General features: G+C 40.6%; 1 protein-coding gene across 3 annotated transcripts in view; it reads right to left on the bottom strand.

Annotated features, from left to right (window-relative positions):
* mcamb (melanoma cell adhesion molecule b) overlaps window positions 1-13,007 on the bottom strand; it is a 38,281-nt gene extending 25,274 nt beyond the window's left edge. The window contains exon 1 of one of the 3 annotated variants that reach the window (XM_083914055.1): window positions 12,778-13,007. In XM_083914055.1, coding sequence (XP_083770181.1) covers window positions 12,778-12,841 — 64 coding nt within the window. In that variant the 5' untranslated portion in view covers window positions 12,842-13,007. The remainder of the gene's footprint in view (window positions 1-12,777) is intronic. The other 2 variants (XM_083914056.1, XM_083914057.1) reach the window with 2 other exon arrangements.
* Between the last annotated feature and the right edge of the window lie 2,887 nt (window positions 13,008-15,894).

Genomic DNA, 15,894 nt, shown 5'->3' with positions numbered 1-15,894 from the left:
AATGTGCTCTTAATAACACTGACGTCAGCTCAACGTCTTGCAGTAAACAGTATCAGTGTTGAGTGTTGTTCACATGATTTACTTGGCAAAATCTTTGCCTGTTTATCACAGGACAAATAAAAAGATCAATTTAAGATATCTCACATGTTGTGATCTGAGGGCATTTGTGCTTGATGATTAAGTAACAGAGCGATGAAAACAATGACCTCTTTTGACTGCATCAGCTGTTCCTATGAAGGCAGATTAAAACGAAGTGACTGCATCAAATCATACCAGACTACTTAGTAATGAATGTCTGGCGTGACCTAGATAGAAAATATTTTTTCAGTAATGACAGTTTCATCAGAAAAGAAAAATAAACAAATTAACTGGAGAAATATAAAGCTTTGATGATAGAAAAGACTATACATTTAGACATTAATAATCCCACAGACTAACACAAAATCCAGAGAGGAGAGCAAACCAAAAAAGTTAACTATCAACAGTCATCTACTGTAACTAAACAATGAAGCCACAGCAAACACATCAGTCTGCTCTGTGGAGTCAGCGGCACAGTGTCGTGGCTGAGGCCTGACAGGTTGCATTAGGTTAAAAGGATCCTAATGTGCATTAGATCAGCAAGAAGCATTATTTCAGGAAAGCAACATCCATTATTAAGCAGGGTGTTGAACTATCAGAGAATAGACAGAGATCCTGACAGGCCTCTGGTCTCCACTTGTGCCCGCGCAGCTCCCAGAGGACAACTTCAGATCCAAGGATCAGCTCAAGCTTTGTACTCCTAGAGCTGGACCCTCTGCTAGCTCTCTTTCTCTACAGCGGCACAGAGAGCTCAACACACTGCAGCCTAAGGGAATGCATGCAACACATTAGAAAAACGCATAACTTAAACCTGTCAAACTCACCACAGACTAAATATCCCTACCATAACCACACCTCTAGCCACATCACAGGGAGGAATGAAGGGTTTATTAGGAATATAATTTTCACTTGACAGTACTATTAGCTACGGTTTCTGTTAAACGAGCAGCACTGGGGTCTAATCCCTCATCACGCTAAAGAGCAAAAGGGACCGGAGGGCAAAAGGAAACACCCCCGTGCCGGGCAGTGAGTGTTTTTCTCACATTGGTAATACTTAGCAGAGGTACAGAGAGGGCTCTGTGTGTGTGTTTGACCTCAGAGCAGAGGCGGAAAGTGAAGAAGCACATAAATCACCGTGTCAGAATGAAAAAGAGAGCAGAAATAAAAGTGCAGCAGCCAGTGACGGATACTGCATTCCTCTGCTGCTGATCAATTATCTTTATTCACACCAACGAAACAACATTTTATGGAACCTCTATATATATCTATGCTTTTATATATACGCAATCATTCTTAGAATATTATATAACATCAGTTCCACATCACAAATCCAAAGCACGCCTGTTTTTTCTCCTCAATGCTACGAACTGTTCTCATGAACACACTCAACCGTACATCACGCTGGATAAAATCGAAGTTTTCACTACTATACGTTCTTAGCTTTCCAAAGTATGGAAACCACATCTCCAACACCTGGGTTCGGATGAGAATTCAAGCCCGTCCTCGCAGCCCCGTCTTGTTAGCATCTTATCAGTATCAGTTACCACTTCCTCAGGTGCTGGCTTTGTTTAAACATTGTATTTTGTATTCTGCTGCATTAATGCCTCATTGATGCTTTCCAGGATCACAGCTGGACAGCCCTGCAGCTCTGTAGATGCTCATGTTTAAAAGCTTCTCTCCTTTGACAACATTTTAAGAGGTTCAAATCTGATAAAGAGACTTTATTTTTGTTTTTATTGGATCAGGCAGTTTCATCGAGATTAAGAGCTCTTTTTCAAAATGGAACAAGGAGCATTCACAAGAAAAGAAACAACACATTTAAACAACAACAAAAGTCCATTTTATTTAGTCCATTGTCACATAAAATCCCTGAGCCTCAATCTTTTGTGCCTCTCTTGCTTTTCCCAGGTCTTCATACTTTTGTACCTTTTTCTATAACAATTAAAAGGCAAGAAATAATGACAGACCTTTACCACTTTCTTTAACAGTTGATAGGCGTAGTTAAATGTCTCGATGCCATGTGCAGGTATTTGTTTGTGCTTGCATGTCTGTCTGTTTACACAGACCCTTTGGAGAGCAGCACTGTATCGTCACATCCAAATTTAAATTGGCTCATATAATCTCACCCTATTTTATTCCTTAAATAGTCTGGAACAAACAGCTCTCATCATCCCTGTCTGTGAAAACCGATCTGGAGAGAAGGACAAGGGTGGAGACACTGAACATACAAATAAGAGTTTTTGTATTTCAGGCTTTTAAGTAGCTGTTTTCAGGATGCACAACTTAATCACAGGGGACCAATCATTTAAATGCAGCTGTTAACAAAAAAAGGCTTATAATAACTGTATTATTGCAGACATGATACCTCAGTCAACTTACAGAGTGCTTTTGGTGTTTTTTGAGTCTTGCAATGTCAGTGACGTTAATGAATTTTCGACCGGATATATTTTGCAATACGCATATGGCCCATATATCTCACATCCCTTATCCTGTCTGACAGTGGGAATGGTGTCGATTTCAACATTTTGGTAAAACGCCACACCCCTGCAATGCAGGAAGGATCGCTATTTCTTAAGGCCAAACCACCATGTAGAAACCATCGTTATGACATCGGAGTCACTGTGACTGACAAAAAGGAACAACTGGCTCGTCTAGGGACCACTTAACAACCTTTGAAACAGAGTGAGAGGGGGAAAAAAAGGTATTCCACAGTCAAAAAAGCCAACTCCCAGTTCGTCCCTCATAGACTGAAACTGGCGAATGCATACGTATGTTGCCACTTAAATACAATCAAAACGTTTAATAAAATAAATCTTTTGATATTGAAACAGTGAGTTATAACTGCACATATATTCATGCACTGTAAAAATTCACATTGTGATTTGATAAGGAGAGAGAAACAAATAATATTTATGTGGTGCAACACTTTCAATAACTGCAGCTTTTAGCACCAATTAAATCCCACATCTTTAGGTGTTAGGCTGACCTGTTAGGTCGGCATTAGCTTACCTGTTTAACTGTGCATCTCTATCGTAAGTAAAACTGTAAGTTTATCTGTTCAATCACTTTGGGTGATTCTACACCCAACGATTTACATCTACAGAAAACATTCAGGGCCGATGCAGGAAGTAGTGTTCTTACACCATAAAGCGAGTTTGATAGGCCTGTAGCACATCTGACTTCCAGGCAGAAGGCTGTTAAGAGTTGGGGCGGCTGTGGCCCAGAGGGTGGGTTGTCCACCATTCGAGAGATTGGCGGTTTGACCCCTGGACCCTCCTCCATGTTGAAGTGTCCTTGGGCAAGACTTTGAACCCCTAACTGCTCTCCGTGTTGCACATGGGTGTGTGAATGCGGTGTGAATGGGTGAATGTGACAAGTATTGTGAAAGCGCCTTGAGTATAAGACTAGGCGCTATAGAAGTCCATTTACCATTTACCAAGTGTAACCAAAGAGTTTCCAGAGCTCCTAACCAAAGGTTTAAGTTTCCTAACCTTAACAATACATAGCTTATTCACCACGATCATTCCCCAAGCCTGACCCTGCCGTAGCTGCCTTGTACGGATATTGCAGAGAGGCAGAAAGACAGAGTTACTGAATGCAATCTGGGGTTTTGCACAAAACTACAATAACGATGATTCATTACTGATCACTGGGGATAAGGTTGAATTTGCCTAGAGTGAACATAACTTTGAATACAACTTAAACAAGTAATGCCGAGCCACAGCACAGATATAACAAACTACTAATTAGAAGGCAACATAAAACTGGGTAAAAACTGAGTAAAAGTTAAAGCAGGCAGTTCTTTTTAATAACAAAAAGCTGCTCAGTGTTTGTAAATCTCTGTTACTGGCCCATTAACACCAGTAACAAAGAAGCTGTCTGGACCCTTAATTAAGAGCTGGCTCAGTAGGCTTGATGCCAGATATAATACAATAACCACAGCCCTTACCCCGTGATCAGAACTGCAACTTCCTCTTCTTCATGTGTTCTTGGACAAACAGCTGATCTTTCTGTCAGATGTTATAAAACAGCCAAACCACAATAATTACTTTTGTGTAAGAAAGTCAGCCAGACAGACATACCAAAAATCCAAAGGACATATTTGTGGGGAAGAAAAACACAACGTTGCAAGCATATTTTTCTAAAGTTTGAAATGCTGTAACAGACAATTTCAATGTAATAAATGTAATTTTAAAGTATTCATTCAGGCCTCAACCCAACACTAGCACACTAGCTCCCTGCACCTCTCCACTCACTTAAATAATCACATTAGTCTCCTCAGTGACCTCCCAAGTAATGCTGATGTTTTATGCTGATGATATTTTTCTGAGGTTTACAGTTTATTTCAGGGCTGATAAAACATTGTAGAGTTCGGCTTGGATTGTTGTTCCAACCATGGCCCAAGTTAAACTAGAAAACCATCCCACAGAGTGGAGTAATTATTATTACAGGAACTCAAGTGTGCAGACGTTTGGATGAATAAAATAACAACTATTCATATTAAATTAACAACAGGACAAGAAGTGATGATACACTGAAAATAAGTGCATTTTGTCCAATACACTGGTACAATGTATTGGACAAAATGTATTGGATGTACTGGATTACAATGATAGCTGCATCCATATTTGCTCTCCAGCTCATATTCATTAGTGTAGCCTCACCAAGGGTCTAACCACTAGAGCAGTTTGGGGTTTAGTGCCTTGCTCAAGCAGGACCTGACAGTTTGATAGTAGCAGCTTTCGTCCACTTGCCAGCTTCATAAAACCAGTTCTCCATGACTTTAAAATTACTTCCAAATGTAGGGATCTCATAAACTGAGTCCTATACTAATCATGCTCTGAAAACAAAACGTCAGAGAGAGAAGAGGGATACTACATCCTGCTTTCCTGCAGAGTGTACAACCTGCAAAACACTCAACTGAGCAACAAAACCTTTCATCCTGTTTGTATTTTCCTTCATTTTGACTCAAGAGGCTTTGAAAGCACCTCACTGACCTCTTAACCTCTCTCGCTGCGATAAAAAAGAAATTAACGGGGTAGCTCATTTTGAGGATTTTTACAATTTTCCTGCTCGGACAAACAGGACAGGCTTTTAATATGATTTATGTCTCAGTTTGCTCATAGGTTTAATTGCGAGCCTGAACTCTTTTGACTCAATTTCTGGTTGTTTAAGGGGTTAGGTAGCAGCTCCTGTGAAAGCAAAATACCTTCCCCAGTGCTGAGGCTTTTATACCCAGTGCTCATTAGGCTTGGGGTATGTGTTTTGTTTCCCAGGGACTCACAAAATCCTAAAGAATCACAGTTTGGGACTGCTTTTTCAGAAGAATTCCTCGATGTTTAAATCCACAGTGGCTATGACTGAGGCCATATTTAGTCATATCTAATTCATTCATTATTCCTGAAATCAGTGACTTATAAATACTTGTAACATAGCCACAGAGAACCCACCTTCAGAATTGTTACTCAAAACTAGTCTTTCAGCAGTTCAGTCAAGGGTGTCTCTGCATGTTTTCTCATGTTGTACATTTCCATTTTAAGAGTTCTGTTCCAAAATATGAACAACCAATGCACCAGACAACACAGTCTGTGTCTAGTGATCTAAGATAGACAATATGAAACCACATCCTTCCAGGTTCAGTTCCTGCTTCATGTCACCACCTTCACCCTCTTCTCTCTTTTCTGTTTAAAGCAAAATGCCAACATAAGAAGCCTTTCCCTTTCTGCAACATTCTGACTTCCTGCACATACAGTAAACTCAATTCTTTTTTTGTAGGTGTTAGTTAATTTTGAATTCATTGTTTTACAATACCTTTACTGATGTATGTAAAGTCAGGGGGATCCTACGAAACCTTTTCTCAAAGCTTATTCCCCACCAGTTTATGTGCAGCTGAATCTGAGCTACTCTGGTCTGCAGCTGGCATGGTGTTATGTTTATAACCTCAATAATTAAATTCCTTCAAATTGTCCTGATGTAATGTTTTGGTTAGAGTCAATTTAGACCGTTGTATTCTACAGTTTGTCACCAGCAGTGAAACAGTAACCATGCTTTAACAAAAATAACACATGATGACAGGTCATTAAGTGTTGACCTGTGTGTGTGTGTGTGTGTGTGTGTGTGTGTGTGTGTGTGTGTGTGTGTGTGTGTGTGTGTGTGTGTGTGTGTGTGTGTGTGTGTGTGTGTGTGTGTGTGTGTGTGTGTGTGTGTGTATGGGCACCAGGTGTACGCAGCTGTCCGTCTGATCAAGGAACTTCAAAGGCGGTTAGAGCAGCAGTAAGTGGTAACAGTCAGAGGAGAATTGACTCTTCATATACTGTCTATCTTTAAATTGTCTGATATGAATGGATTCACCCTGCAGTCTAATATAGAACCAATGTGTGTTGATGCCCTCCAATATGTCTTGCAGATGAAACGCCTCCTTGCACAACAAGACAAGGTCGATACTGTGTTAAGGCTCTCTGTTGGGCATCACTGAAGGTGTTTCTTATAAAACCAAAGCATTGAAACTGGACAAATCACGGAAATCTGTATTTTCTGAAAGCCATTATTCAATGCCAATCGCAAAAACACTTTCATTGCAGATGTTTGCCCATTTCAAGCCAACGTGTATACAAAAAAAAATCATTTTCTTTGGGACAAAAGTGTTTTTCTCCTTTTCTGATAATAGAAGAATGAACCAACAGAATGTGAACTTCCTTCCTCCCTTTTACACGGTAAACAAGTGTTAGACCACACGTTCTGGCAACAAAAAGTGTTGATATTAAGATATCATGCAACAAGGCTTGGCTGCAGATGGTTTCTTTGCTTGCAAGCTACATTATACAAACAGTCATTTGCTGCTACTCTCTGTGAATACACAAAAGGGCCCTGATGACAACAGCACAAAGTCCTGGGAGCTTTCTCCACCAGTAACAGCCCTCCGCCCCCTTCACCACTGGTTTGCTATATTGACCCAGGTAATGGTGATAATGGATGTTATTCACATCAATAGGAAGATCAAACTGTAAAAGGAAAACCTCTGCTTCTACAATTCGTGTTCCCAAGTGCAAAGCCTCGATCCATTACATGATTCAGCTGGGAAACACCGGAAGAAAACGCTGTTTCCATTAAAAAAAAAAATGCAGCTGTTCTGCTTTCATGGTCTAACACCCAGAATGTTTTAATCTTCCTCACATTTTCTCACATAACAATTGAAACCTTACAGTGCAAGCAACAATGTAAAGGTGTTGATTTATTCAAGCCCAGGAACTCTTGTTTCCTGCAATGCCGTCATCAATCTGACAGCAGCAGCAGGTTGATACAGACTCACTACAAACATTTATAAATCTGACAGGAAATACCTTCTCCATAGAACTTTCCCACACAAACCTGAAGTGACATGAAAAATGAGTCTGGTATGACTAGTATGAAAGCAGAGGTCCAATACGTTCTGCACAAAGTTGGTTTCTGTCATTTTTACTAGTTCTTATAACGCATTTTTAGATGTGTTTTTTTCTGATAAGTTTTTAAAACGCGGTGACACGTCAAGATTGATGTGGGTCTATGGGAGGGACCGTGATACCGTCCGATCACTACGCTACTCTACTACACTACTGCACTACTCTGGCTCCAAAATTACAAGATGGCAGCGGCCTTATCCAGGATATTTTGGCTCCCACTTTTGTACAGTGGGAGAAGTGGAGACTTGCCGTTCATCTTTATATACAGTCTATGGTCCATCAATGTAGGATGAACAATACAACTTAGCCTATGCATGTAGTGTAATAAAAAAGTAGTTTGTTCTGTTGCTAAAAACATCACAGATGCTGGACAGTGAAAAATATCATATGATCATTCTTTCTTCTCTTATAGTTCGCTTATTTGAAACTGGAGGAGCCTGGGTCACAGACAGCGGGAATCTGTGATGGAGGCATGCCAGATCTAACTAACAGACTACAGCAGCAAACTGATAACCTATTTGTGAGAGTTGTGTGACAGCCCCTCCCTTACATACTCTTTACTTTTCTCTGGAGCCCCTGATCTCTCAATGTTTTGAGTCAATTTGCAAAAACTGAAATAAAATTCACAGAAACACAGTTCAACGCCTTTATTTAAGACACATTTTTTAGGATTTGTTCGTCATGATTTGGCCACTTTATAAAGACTCAATCACTTTCAAATATCTTTTTGATGGACAATAAACATTTTCTGATTGTGATTCTAATTCTGAGGACCAGATTGGACTGCTGCCAATAGGGACTTCAAGCAGCAACGGTTGAGTGGACGGCTACGGTGGTCGAGAAGAACTTTTGCAAATTCATGTCGTCACTTTTCGTCTGTGTAGTCTGTCTGCTAACAACAGAAGAACAAGTGTTTTGACGCCCTGAGCACTATGCCAAAGTTTTTGCAGATAATTTGACGTGTTTCTCCCATTAGACACTGTCATTTCATGTATTCAATTGTGCAGTCTCTTCATCGTGTAGCTGTAACAGCATGGGTATTTCAAACTCTTCAGCTTCATGCAGAGCGCCTCTGTGCCAGCCACCACACTTCTCTACTCACACACAAACTCTTAAGGTATGTTAGGAGCCTCCACAAGCAGTGGTATGTCTGTTCTTCTCACCCAAAACTCTGCTAGACACTCCTTGTCATCCAAATTAACAGAGGTATATTCAGTGGATGGGAAATCTAAATTGCTGGATCTTTTCATATCGTACATTAATACAAATTCCTCATTTCACAATAAATCATCTTCTAAAGTACAGTATATATGTCACATAAGCATAAGCTGTCGGGTCATTTTAAGAATGAGAATCAGCGAAAAGATTCTCAGCAAAGTTGGTTTCCGCAACAAGTAGCCATTATGAGAGTTACAATGTTGCTTAGTGATATTATATTCCACTACAACACCGTGGAAATCTAGCCCTCGCTAAAACGGCCCTGCTTAAAGTCCCTAATATCTATTAGAAGGTTAAAGCATCAGTACAGTAATAATCTCACAGCGATCTCTTAAAGCCAGCCTATGTAAGTTTCGACGAACAGCAACAGCTGTCGCCACAAGAGGTGATTACTGAATGGATTACTGGATAATGGCACACTTAATTTCACTTGATGTCATCATCGGCTAAACTAACAGAGCCGGTCAAATCACGCCACAAGCAGGGAACAACATTGACTTTAAGTGAGGTATAAAGCCACAGAAATGTTTATGTGACATTAAAACAAACACAGTGTAACAGAAGCGCAATAACAGTAATGTCAGCAATATCTACGTTACTCTAACCCTTTCAGTGCTAAAACAGAGACAGTTTGCAGGCACTACCAATAACGACCAGTTCACACCAACAGCGTCTTTGCTTTGTCAGGGTTTTGATGGTAGTCCCATTATTTGTACTCCCAGCAGTGTGAGTGCTTTAAAAAGTAAGAAACAGACAAAGATACGCTCATAAACTCACAACCTTTGTGCTAAGTTTAAGAACAATTGTCAAGATATATCCATAGGCTTTCCTGTTGTTTTCAGATCTATTGTTTTTACCATTAAAATGAATTAAACTCCCTGTTCTTTTCTATGGCACCAGAGTGATATTCTCTAGCATTTGTGCTGTATCCTTTCCAGGTTTTACTGGAGATCTGGCTTATGTTTTACTAATCCTAACAACCGTAAATTCTCTAAAACAATTTTGGACATCTCCAGATTGATGTTGCACCGTCACGGCCCAGATCAAAAACAGTGGTGGACTGCTCCTTTTCTGTGTGGTGTCCTGAGTAGTCTGTTGCTTGGGAACACATAAACAGTGCGCTTCAACAGCTTAAGGCTTTATTTCAGGACAAAGATAAGACACTGCATGCCTGTGACGAACTTTCTCCACACAAGGACCTGGTTTGGGGGCATGGTGATGATTTCCGTCAGTTTGGTTAAGAAGATGCATTTAATAATATTTCAAATCTGTCAGAAATTCATGAATGTATCCTGCAATAATCTACTTGCAATGAATGAGTGTTATACAATTAGGAACGTGAAGACCTTCAAACTCCATTTTCTGCTCATATGCATGGAAATGAAGAGTCCTCACTGTGGATATATGCCTGCTCGGCTCTGCTGATCCTCTGCCAGATTACTGAGCCTCAATTTTCTATGCTGTGGTCAAAACACAACAAGGACACTTATTGTCCCTGACCAGCTCACTTCTTCTGAAGAGCAGCAGTTGTTTTGAGCAGATGAAACCGAAGCACACCGCCTCAGCCGCAGCAGAAACGGGCGACCTTTAAATGAGTGAGGTCTAGTGTTGCTGCTCTTTAGCACGGCTTGATAAGCTGATGTCACAGGAAGTGAATGGTTATCCTTATCGAGGGTCACCACCGCCTTCCCTCTGATGTCAACGGAGGCTGGAGACAGAGATCTGGCACGGAGGCACAGACTCGATCACACTCACACAGGCCGTCTTCAAAGGTCCAGTAGGCCTGAGTAGATGTGAAACACCATCAAATGATTGAGACGATTACCACTAAATATTTGGGAGATTCATGCGTCTACGCTGCTGAGAAAAATAACAACAGTGCTGAAGTGTCAAATAATAATTTCAAGTAAGTGTAAATATCCTGTCATACTAACATTAGCGCCATGCAGACAGGCTTAGTCTTTGACTAAGAAAACCCAAATACAAATTAATGCTCTACGAATACTCTGTCATTTAATCCACACTGTGTTCAGACGCGAATAATAAAACTGTTGCACTGAAAACCATTCACATCTGTAGTAGGCGTGATGTTTTCCTAACACTGATTAGAGCAGAGATGATTGCTTCTGGCTCTGGAAAGTTATGAAGGGTGTTTTATTGACATTGTACAGACTAAACTACTTACAAATAAAATTAAAAATAATCAACAGTTATTGGAAGACTAAATTGATTGGCTGTATTGTGGAAGATGACTCATTTCAGAGTGAGATGTTAGTGTCTTCCTCTGGCCAAACAGCTACACTTAAGTTGTAAAAAAAATGTAATACAATGAATGTCAGGGTAGATATGGATTGGAGGTGAAGGGCCCCGATACAAGGCCTGAAGAAAACCAGAGAAGGAAAAGCACAGGAAGTGGACTTGATAAGAGCAGAGAGAGCTGGAAGAGGCCACGGACAACAGTCAGGCTGAACTTAAACAGGAGATCAGCACAATACAGGGATGAGGCGGGGACAGGTTCATGCGGTCGAGTCCTGACCGGGATAAGAAAAGGTAAAGACGTGGTGGAGAGTGGGAGGGCAAATGAGGAGGGTAGTCCGGCTCACAAAGAGGAAGGGTTGGGGAGGGGGAGCCCACATTGACCGCTCTTCTTTAAACAAACAAGTTAAACCACACCAACACAAAATGATAAGCTCTTTAAAAGGAAACTGTAATGCAGATAGCTGAGGCGGCGTGCCCTGCTCACCCACATACCACTACATATAAATCTAAACTCACACGCTCTCTTCTAAAAATAAACATTCATCTGCACCTCATCAAGCATCTCACAGGTCGCCGTCCAACTTTTTTATTATTATAGTGTCACGCGGCTGATTTAAAGAAGTAGTGTGATTAACAATAAGCAAGATGAAAAACTGAACAGGTGAACTTTTTTTCCTCTTTGGCTTCACACTCTGAACCCGTGCAGTGAGAGCCAGATCTCACTCGGGGAATGTGTTTGACTGTGTAGATAGAAACACAATTTGCTGCCAGGGCAGCACTGAGCCACTTGATCACTGCTGGGAGAAGATGAGGGCTGACAGAAAGCAGACGGAGAGCTCCCTGACTACAATCGGACCTCTGTGGATGTCAGTGGCTAAAAATACACGCCGCAAACTATTCAAACTATCCGCAACTAGCTTTATATCCAAAATGAATAAATTAGCAAAGTGTGACCTCTCATTATGATCATTTCAATTAGATTGATTTACAGTATATGTGTCCAACAATCCTGACATTTATTCACAACACTGCAGCAAACATCTTGGAAACTTTTGCACCGTTAAGAGTTTACATTCCTCCATTTTCATGCATCACGTCACCCACAGACCAAAGGAAATGCATTCAAATGAAGTAAAGTAGGCTTCAAAAAATGGCATGTCCACATAAAAACTACCTAAATATTGTAAAATATATAATACAGCTTGAAGTTATTGTCTGGTGATATCTTTTTTTGATCAATAAAAGTATCTACCCTCTAAAATCTACTTGCTGTGACTCCAAAAAGACAGAGGACTTGAAAAGTCATTTTAGCACATACTGAAAGGTGTGCTACCCTGGATGGGTTGATTTAGATTTATACCCAAAAGTAAGGTAAGCAAGAGGGCACTGTGGAGGATCCCATCTGTGCAGCGTGCATGGGCTGCACCTATGGGACACTACAGGGAGGCAAAGTTTCTCTGCAACAGTATGAGCTGGGACCTCTTTAACTCCCCAAAGTCACCTGAAAGTTTCCACAAACATTGTTGAATTTAGCCTTTTTTTCTCAGCTGCAAGGCCTCAGCAGAGTAAAAAAACAGTCTGAACTGTTCATACATCACATCCAACAGCAGGTTTATAATCCCTACTTTCATGACAAACTTCTTGTCTTTACACGCGTCGACCTGAGTTGTATCTTGACAAAAAAGATCAATTTAAAAACATCAATATATATATTTCTATATCACAAGGTACGGTTCAGACTCTCGTGTTCGGGGCGGATATCATACATTCCGGGCGCACTCACCTCCCCAGGTGTGAAAGAGGACCAGAAGTCCGACGAGCAGAAAGGCAGTGTCCCGTGCAGCCATGGTTGTTGTTGGTCGGCACTGCAGCTGTCCGGTGTCGGGGTGTGTGTATGTGTGTGTTTGTGTGTTTGTGTGTGTGTGTACGGAGGGAGACTGACAGGGACTGGTCCTCCTGGTAAACTAGAGACAGAGAGCGGAGCGGCGGAGCTGCGTGGGGAGGCAGATGATGCAGGAGGGGCAGAGACAGGAGGTCCTGCACTGTAAAAAGATCATATATCTGTCTGTTCCTACGATTCATTCAGCCAGTCCGAAATGCGTCATTTCTCTCCTCACATTATTTGCTTTAGAGAAAAGTCTTTTAGCTCTTTTGTGCCTTATTTATTTCCATGGATAGACTAACAGGAGTTCAGAGCCCGGGTTCAAATGAATGAGTGCGGTGGATATTTTTTGCAGTGTGGAGAAAAAAAAAGGAGGAACTTGAGTGAGAGCGGCAGGAGGGCGGAGGTCTGGAGTCCAATAAAGTGTGAAGTTATAATTTACAGCTTCTTTTTTGTTTCCCAGTCTCCAACACGATGCATTTCTCAACCCAGAGTACTGTAACTCATGACACAACCCTAAAAAAAATGAAAAAAATCTAGTTTAGCATCACTTTCTTAATTTGGTGTGAAAGGGTGTGTCTGTCACTCCTCTTTTTGCATAACATGGCTCCAAAATGTAGCATGCAGGGTATATGGTATGTAACAGCTGTGTGTGTGCTTTGTGACCTTTGTTGTCTAATGATTTAATGATCAGGTTGGGTTTGTTGTTTGCAGTGGTGTGTTGGGCAAAGTCAACATAAGATTGAGGAGCTGAGCCTGAAAGATGAGGCATAAACTAAACCTCCACCTGCTCCACGGTGAACTGATGCAGCTGCGAAATATCTTTAATCTTTAGTTTGTTTATGCGGTAGCATGTCAAAATACAGAACTTCCTTAAGCTGTTTTAGTGTTAAAGGTCCTCAAACTATCTCATACAGCGTTTCACTGTGAGCGATGGGTTCCTATCTTTTGTGTTTTTCACCTTGTTTTACTCACTGGTATGAAGTGAAGTGGCTGGTGAGCTGGATATTTCCCTGCACCCGTCAGAGTAATGGAAAGTCTTAATGTGATGACAGCTGTGGAGTTTTTTTAAATCACTTCAGAAGACAATTTAAGAAGAAATCAGCCCACTCGCAATACAACACGTCAGTGCACACTCATTTTGTTCTCCATCAATAACAAAGATAGTATTTATCTACATCCAGGCCTTTACAGAACCTGTGAATATGACTCCCTTGTTGTAGATGCCAAGCTTAATATGGACATAATCAGGGAGTTGAAACACAGTCAAAACATGGCACCTGCCAGAGGACATCATATCATTTACATTATACTGATGTGCACTCTGATTGCAGGATTTCCTGATAGGTAAAGCAGTTTAACTGTAAACATGGGTTTGACTGTCGGGTTTGGCTGACTGCAGCGTTTGCCAAACTGTAACAAAGATATGAAAACAAATTATCCGGCTGCAGGGAAATTACACTAAATACTATGTACTGATCAGGTTGTTTTGGCTTCCAAGTTAACATCATTTAAAAATGTAGTGACTGGACTGGAGAGCACAGTGCATATACAAAGGAGCCTCTCAATAAACAATCTCGGACCCCATCGGCTATCTGTACAACGACAATTCAGCCTTTGGGGCCAGCAGCTAATATTCGGGGCTTTCCTGTGTAGCCAGCAGATATCCGGGCCAAGACTTCCTCTTCCGAGTGTCTGTCATTGTTTACAGTCCGATTAACAACTTAAGATGTGAGATCAGAGTTGGAGACAATGTCTCTATAAACAGGTATATATAATATAATAACAAGACATAACAATAAAATTTTAAAAAAGCTCATGAAAAGCTAAATTGTCGTCACAAAAAAGCTGATTGCATGATACGTTACGCCAATACGTTACGTTTCGTTTGCTCTCCACATGAACTGTCTACCTGCAGCCAAAACCTGCTCAAACATGATCGGAAAATACTTCTTAGACTAAAAACAGAAACCAGACCACTTCCACTACTCAAATCTTGTCCTGTTGCCTCCAGATTCTACATTCCTCTGCAGAATCTGTTTAGAAAGATACCTCAGTGAATAAATTAACGTTGATTTTAGATGAATAAAAGTCTGATAGCTTAAGCCCAACTTAAAGATTGATGAGGCTGATACAATATTAATATTTGATAATAACAAAATCTCATGAGCTGGGCGGCTCTTGTGTGATTTTTTTCGTACACCTTCATACCGCTGCATGGCTAAAATAACCGCTGTAACTCTTCAATATTTAACAAAAATCTTGTTTGTCACAAACAGCACCACGTTCGAGGACAGGAGTGTGTTGAGAATGGACCTTCTAAATGCACGCCCTTCTGACTAACAGTTATAACTTTTTAACGCAATTGATAACCCACAACTTACTCTCTTTATCAGGTCAAAACACCACGGCACACAACAGTACACAACAATTTGTAGCACTAATTATTGTACATTTACAACATAACACTGCAGACCAGCATGTTTTTATATTCTATGTGCTCCTGACAATAGAATAAGCCACTATAAACCTATAATGAATACTGTGGTAAACAGTGAAACCAACAGAATCTTAAAAAGTACAGAGATAAACATTTTTCGTCGTACCCCCCAGCACTAACCTCATGATGATACAGTGACCAATATTTGTTTTCACACAGCTCAAACAAAGAGTGTTTGATTTGGATCCCATAAATTTGCTTATTTAAGAATTAATGCCAAAAATATGTACGAGTGAGACATTTTACAGTTGTGTTACCTCACTCACATCTTTGACATTTCTGTACTGCAGTCTCTTGATATTTATCAGCTCACATATAGACATAGACATCTGTGATGAGTTCAATTTCCCTATGCTTTTAATATTTTATGTAAGGCACTTTGAATTACCTTGTTGTTGAATTGTGCTATACCAATAAGCTTGCTTTGCCTGAAAAATCTGCATTGATAGTATACTGCAATTTGAAATCACGCGGTTGCTCCAAAGTGTGGACCCAAACAGAACTAGGGACAAAAAGAC

The sequence above is a fragment of the Echiichthys vipera genome, assembly GCF_963691815.1.
Source record: "Echiichthys vipera genome assembly, chromosome: 5".
In the NCBI taxonomy this organism is placed as follows: domain Eukaryota; kingdom Metazoa; phylum Chordata; class Actinopteri; order Perciformes; family Trachinidae; genus Echiichthys; species Echiichthys vipera.
Note: the sequence above shows the minus strand (reverse complement) of the source record. Positions and strands in the feature narration are given on the sequence as shown.